General features: G+C 42.0%; 1 protein-coding gene across 2 annotated transcripts in view; it reads right to left on the minus strand.

The window, feature by feature from the left end:
- The window catches only part of eml6 (EMAP like 6), a 63,599-nt gene that overhangs the window by 21,351 nt on the left and 35,614 nt on the right, over positions 1 to 6,634 (minus strand). For both annotated transcript variants that reach the window (XM_060879762.1, XM_060879006.1), the window contains exons 23-29: positions 6,582 to 6,634; positions 6,338 to 6,469; positions 5,947 to 6,035; positions 5,667 to 5,834; positions 5,366 to 5,567; positions 4,546 to 4,672; positions 4,364 to 4,442 (exon numbers count right to left, since the gene is read on the minus strand). The exon at positions 6,582 to 6,634 is cut by the window's right edge and continues 100 nt beyond it. In XM_060879762.1, coding sequence (XP_060735745.1) covers positions 4,364 to 4,442; positions 4,546 to 4,672; positions 5,366 to 5,567; positions 5,667 to 5,834; positions 5,947 to 6,035; positions 6,338 to 6,469; positions 6,582 to 6,634 — 850 coding nt within the window. The remainder of the gene's footprint in view (positions 1 to 4,363; positions 4,443 to 4,545; positions 4,673 to 5,365; positions 5,568 to 5,666; positions 5,835 to 5,946; positions 6,036 to 6,337; positions 6,470 to 6,581) is intronic.

Raw genomic sequence — 6,634 nt, forward strand, 5'->3', positions numbered from 1 at the left:
TCTACTCATGGCTTTTCCTGTTAGGTGTCGCCACAGCGAATCATTTGTTTCCGCCTAACTCTATCCTCGTCATCCTCTACTCTTGCACCAATTAATTTATGTCCTCATTTAACACATCCATATATCTCCTCTTTGGCCTTCCTCATGACCTTTTGCCTGGCAGCTCCATCTCCAACATCCTTCTACCAATATAACCATCTCCCTCTTCTGCACATGTTCAAAAATCTGAGCCGTCCCCCTGATGTGCTCGTTCCTAATCCTGTCCATCCTCATCACTCCTGAAGAGAACCTCAACATCCTCATCTCTGCTACCTCCATCTCTGCCTCATTTCTTTTCCTCACTGCTAAAGTCTCTAACCCATACAGCATAGCTGGTCTCACTACTGTCTTTTACACCGTTCCTTTGAATCTTGCTGACACTCTTCTGTCACACACCACTCCTGACACTTTTCTCCACCTACTCCAACCCACCTGCACTTACCTCTTCACCTCTTTTCCACACTCCCCATCACACTGACCCAAATACTTAAACCCATGCACCTTCTTGACCGCAGCCCCTATAACCTCACTGTTCTATTTCCTTCCCTCTCGTTTAAACACATGTATTCTGACTCTTCTTTCCAAAGCAGACCTCCACCTTTTTCAAGTGTTCCTCCACCTGCTTTCTACTCTCACTACAGATCGCAATTTCATATGCAAACATCATTGTCCATGGAGATTCCTATCTGACTTCATCTGTCAACTTGTTCATCAAAATAGCAAACAAGAAGGGACTCAAAGCCGATCCTTGATGCAGCCCCACCTCCACCTTGAACTCCTCTGTCTGACCTACAGCACAACTCACTTCTGTTATACTCCTCTTATACATATCCTGAACTACTCTGGCAAAATACTCTGCCACTCCTGACATCCTCATTCAGTTCCATAGCTCCTCTCTCGGCACCCTGTCATACGCTTTCTCTAAATCCACAAAGACGCAGTGCAGCTCCTTCCGACCATCTCTGTACTTCTCCATTAACATTCTCAGAGCAAAAATTGCATCACTTGTGCACTTTCTGGGCATGAAGCCATACTGCTGCTCACAAATATCCACTTCCTTTCTTAGCCAAGCTTCCATTACTCTTTCCCTTAGCTTCCTCTGTAGTTGCTACAACTCTGAACATCACTTCTCCTCCGTTCTTCAGGCATCTTCACACTCTCTAAAATCCTGTTGAACAATCTAGATAGAGACTTCCACACCTCCACAGGTACAGTATGTCATCTGGACCAACAGCCTTTCCACTGTTGATTCTCCTCAGAGCCTACGAACCCTTTGCAGTCACTAAACTCTCTCAGATTGCCTCGTCTATATAGAATGTAGTCTACCTGCGTACACCTACCTCCACTCTTATAAGTAACTCTATTGCCCCTTTTCCACCGAGGCAGTTCGAGTGCTGGTTCGGAGACAGAGCCTAATTTAGAACCAGTTCTTTCTGTTTCGACCGCCAAAGCACCGGCTCTGAACCAGGAAAAGTGGTTCTTAAGTAGCACCAAAACGTTGCTGGTCTAGACTTAAGAACCGCTTGTGTCAGGAGCTGTGGGCGGGGCTACTGTTAGCGCATTTGATAATGTACCTTAAGTATACTAATGTTTAATACTTTTTTACTTTAAGCACACATGATAGTAAGTAGCTACATGCTAAGGCTACCTTTTTTCTGTGTTAATGAAAAATAACGTTATGTACTTTTTCGATTACAACCTCTGTTTATACAAATTACATGGAGCTGCACGTACACATTGGATTCGCCGCGTTTGGGTGTTAATGTAGGTTCACAAAGCCATGAGCAGTAACAGTAAAGCAACATCCACCATTGTTGATGTGTTTGTGTTTGCCGCTGCTGTGCTAAAGTTGCTGGGACACGTGACACGTATACAGTGACGTCAGACTCGGCTCTGTGACGGCTCTCTAACCGGTGGAAAGGCAAACCGGTTCTTAGAAGGTTCGCCAGTGGAACCAACTTTGAACCAGCACCAGTGCTAGCTCTGAACCAGCGCTCGGTTCTTTTTGGTGGAAAAGGGGCATATGTTCCTCTCTCTTCTGTAAATAAATATTAACTACAGCCATTTCCATCTGCTTAGCAAAGTCCACCACAATCTGTCCTTCTAGGTTCCTTTCCATAACACCAAACCTGCCCATCACCTCCTTAACACCTTTGTTCCCCTCACCAACATACCCGAAGAAGTCTGCTCCCACTACTCTCTCCTGTCTGGGAATACTCTCCAACCCCTCATTTAACTCACTCTAGAATCTCTCCTTCTCTTCTAACTCACAGCCTACTTGTTGAGCATAACCACCGATAACATTCAACATCACCCCTTCAATTTATAACTTTCAAATTGATGACTCTGACACTCTTTTCACCTCTAAAACATTCCTCACAAACTCATCCTTTATGATCACTCCTACCACATTTCTCTTCCTATCCACACCATAATAAAACAGTTTGTATCCCCCTCCAATACTACGTGCTTTTCTTCCCTTCCACTTAATCTCCTGCACACACAGTATATCTGCTTTCAGTCTCTCCATCATGTCTGAAAGCTCTCTACCTTTCTTTGTCCCTATTCTCAGACCTATATTCCTGGCTGTCCTCTTCTCTCTCTGCCTACGAACCTTTTCCCTCCTTCTCTTCCTTGACCAACAGTAGCCAGAGGCCTCTTCTGTTTTCATGTTATTATCACTAGCTGGATCATGTTAGCAGAAAAGCTAATGACAAAGCTAATAAACCTCTCAGCAGTTGTCAGGTTATCTAATATACACCCCTTACATTTTTGTAAATATATTTTTTTTATATATCTTTTCACGTGACAACACAGAACAAATGACACTGTGCTACAATGTAAAGTAGTAAGTGTAAAGCTTGTATAACAGTGTAACTTTGCTGTCCTCTCAAAATAACTCAAAACACAGCCATTAATGTCTAAACCGCTGGCCACAAAAGTGAGTACACGCTTAAGTGAAAATGTCCAAAGGTCTCAGGTGTGAATGGGCAGCAGGTGTCTTATGGGCTTTTTACACCTGGTCACTTCATGCGTTTTCTGTGATCAGATAGCTATCCGATGGTAAAAAGACCAGGTCTAAATGCCCTCTGAAACGTTTTCGAGACGGTTCAAACCCCTTCAGGAGGTGGTCTGGGACGCGTTTCAGATGAAACTGGACAGGTGTAAATGAATGTGGTTGTTCAAGCCACATACGTCAGCGCTATACTCCTCCCAAACGGAAGTACGTCACTCACAGGTGATCTTTCACCCAGGCGTCTCGTCGGGTCTTAAAATGCGCTGCTGCCGCCAGCGAAAATGCAGCAAACAGTAAACGCTGTTTTTTGTAGCATAACCGTCGTAACAAGTTTTTTCGTCTTCTTTTTGATTGCATTCTGAAAACCACATACACCAAAGCGTGTTCCATTTCCCCCGAAAATGAGGTCAAATATATTTGTATTTTGGGCGGGAGTAGAAAGATCGGATCGATATCTGATTCGCCGAGACGCGTTTATGTGGCCTGATGTAAATGGAACAGTTTTAACAAATCAGATAGCTATCGGATCAGAGACAACACATGAAGTGACCAGGTGTAAAAAGGCCCTTAGAATTGTTGCTCTACATAAAGATGGCGTAGGCTATAAGAAGATTGCCAAGACCTTGTGTTAGCCATAAAGCTAATATTAGCATTTTTAAAGCTATTTTTGGCGAACAGATCATTTGTGGTTAGTTACACTGTGACTTTGGAGCCTTATAACATACAGGGTTACATTATGGATTAAAAAAGTTTTAGTTAAACTTAAAAAAAAGCATTTCCAGTTATTTGAAAGGACTTCGGGGGAACATGATAGAAAAATGCTAAAAAATAACAGGTCAGAAGGGACTAGTTGTGGAACTCCATGTGATCCTTACACCGATACAACATTTGTTTGACTGTATATTTGTAATCACACCCTCTAGTGTCACCCATATGAGGATGAGGCTCCCCTTTGAGTCCGGTTCCTCTCAAGGTTTCTTCCTTACCAATTTAAGGGAGTTTTTCGTTGCCACTGCTGCCTGAGTCACCTCAGACTTGCTCATTGGGGATAAATACATATACATACATACATACATACATACTGTGAACTATATATATCTTGAATTTTTATTATATTAATTTATATTACTCCTTATGTTTATCTTCTGCTCTATGTTTATGTTCTGTAAAGCTGCTTTGAGACAATGTCCATTGTAAAAAGCGCTATACAAATAAACTTGAATTGAATAGAATTGAATCAGTTCATATTTTAGGCCGAGAGCCTTCAGGATTATCTCTGTTAATACAAGGTAATAACGTTTCACACACCTCCACCAGTTTCTTCTTCTTGGTGATGTTATTCTTTAGCAGTTTCTCAGGTAGCGGTGCTGCTCTGCTGACTGGCGGCCTACAGCACGCAGATTGAGATAGCCATTAGCTCGGTCAGCAGGATTAGAGCCCTAATGATTCTGATTTGACTAAATGAGTTGAGATTTATCTCCGTACGTTACCTTTCATCCACTAGGATCTCCTTTTGCTGGTGGTGCGGCTTAACACCCGTCATCTCTCTGATGCTGACGGCGTAGATTTTCGTGGTGTAGTCCATGTTCTTTTCCCGGGCCACGTCGCTGTCATATCCTGCAATGCAAAATGGGTTTAATATCTACTGTATATAGGGTAAATAAAGCAAGCTAATACATGTTGTTGACTGTTTTTTTTAGCTTAGATTTAGTAACGTGACTACTAAGGAGTTATTACTAACATAATTAGTTACATAATTAGTACCTTAGTGTTATTCATACATACAGCGAGTCGAAGCAACAAAGCAAACAGAGATCTACAACGACCTTTTGTGACTAGATGTGGGCGTGTCTAAGCGAGGAGACGAAGTTGAGAAAAGTGTAACGTTATGCAGATAAGGAGCGATTGCCTGTTTTCCCTCTACGTTTTCACTATGTTTGCTATGAGATTCAATAAATCTGCATATGGATTCATAGCATTCTGCCTCCTGAAGAAAGTAGAGCTTATGTGATCTATGGCTCAGAACACACACTGCTACTTCATCCTGTATAATATAGACGCCAAGTCTCCCTCTAATAATGGTTTATATTAGTGAAATGTTAGTTGTTCTACCCATTGACACGTTATTACTATGGCAACCAGTGGTAAGAACGGCCACAGTACAACAACTGGCGACTGTGTACAGTATGTGTGTATGCCGTAGCATTACAGTGCTCTAGTATCACATGTAATAAGATGTATCATCTTTGTATCACACTGGATAATACTGTAATAACCAGCTGTTTTTCAGCCTAAAGTGTCCAAACCTACCCCCATCTTCGTCTGCGTCGTCATCGGATTCCTCGCTGTCGACAGCTTTGCTCTCACGTGGCCCAATCCCTTCTCTTGCCCAGATCATCAGCGCTGTATCGGCACCGCCCACCGACAGCAGCGTCGTATCGTCATTTGACCACCGAACATTCGTCACGTTGGCACTGTGGCCTACATACTTTTTAAACTTGGCGAATTGACCCTGAAGGAAAAAAATAGGAAACAGCACTTTAGTGTCCATTTTGGAGCCCTGCAGTTAAAACACATATATCTATACCACCTCCAGACGTTTGTACTTTACCTTACAGGGAAAGCTGAACAGTTTGATGAAGCCGAAGTCGTCTCCGGTCGCTAACAATTTCCGGTCTTTGGTAAGTGAAGAGGCGTTGACAAAGCTAAGTGTGGGCCAGATTCCCTCACATGTGGAGCCTAGAACAGATGTCCATGTGGCCCATTCTACCTTCTCAAACTACACACACACACACACACACACACACACGTTGTTCACTGGCATGCATACGACTTTACAATCCCATATTTGTGCATACTGTACTATATATAGTGTATTCGTTTTTCTGTACCTCAGCAGTGGAGATGTTCTGTCTCCGTCCACGAGGAGCTTCAAAATATAATTGCTCTTTGGCACCAGTGTTTACTTGCAGCAATTTACCTGCAGTTATTTAAAAATATTTGATTTATTAACTGATTTTAGATCACAGTCCTTCTGATTTCTTAAATTTGATTGGTCGGAATGTGGAGATCAATTGTTTTTATACTAAAAGCTCAGACACAGAAAATATTTTCATTTAAGCCTAATAATTGTAATGATTTTAAAAACACGGCATATTTGACAAAGCAAAATGTACAATTATTCAATTATCCAGATGTTTATTTAAAGTAGACTCCTGTGTCAGTACCAGTTTATACAGTGTATAGCTATAGTATGTGAGAGTGCTCTGAATGTTGCCGTACCGCGAGTGTCCCAGTCGATGTGGGTGATGTAGCTGGTCGATCCTTTACAGATACCCACACGTTTACTGGTCAGTACATTATAGATATCCACAAATGAATCGTGGGAGGCCACGGCTAGGTATTTTCCAGCATCTGTAAATATGAAAATCTATTAATTTAGCTTGCATGGATCGCCATAATGGTTAAAAATTATATTTCAGTAACTATATTACGAAACACTTAATTTTCAATAACCAGCTTTTACCTTGAGAGAACTTGAGGTCTGAAATGATCTCCTTCCTGTGGTGAAAAGTCACC

The sequence above is a fragment of the Tachysurus vachellii genome, chromosome 1, assembly GCF_030014155.1.
Source record: "Tachysurus vachellii isolate PV-2020 chromosome 1, HZAU_Pvac_v1, whole genome shotgun sequence".
Taxonomy (NCBI): domain Eukaryota; kingdom Metazoa; phylum Chordata; class Actinopteri; order Siluriformes; family Bagridae; genus Tachysurus; species Tachysurus vachellii.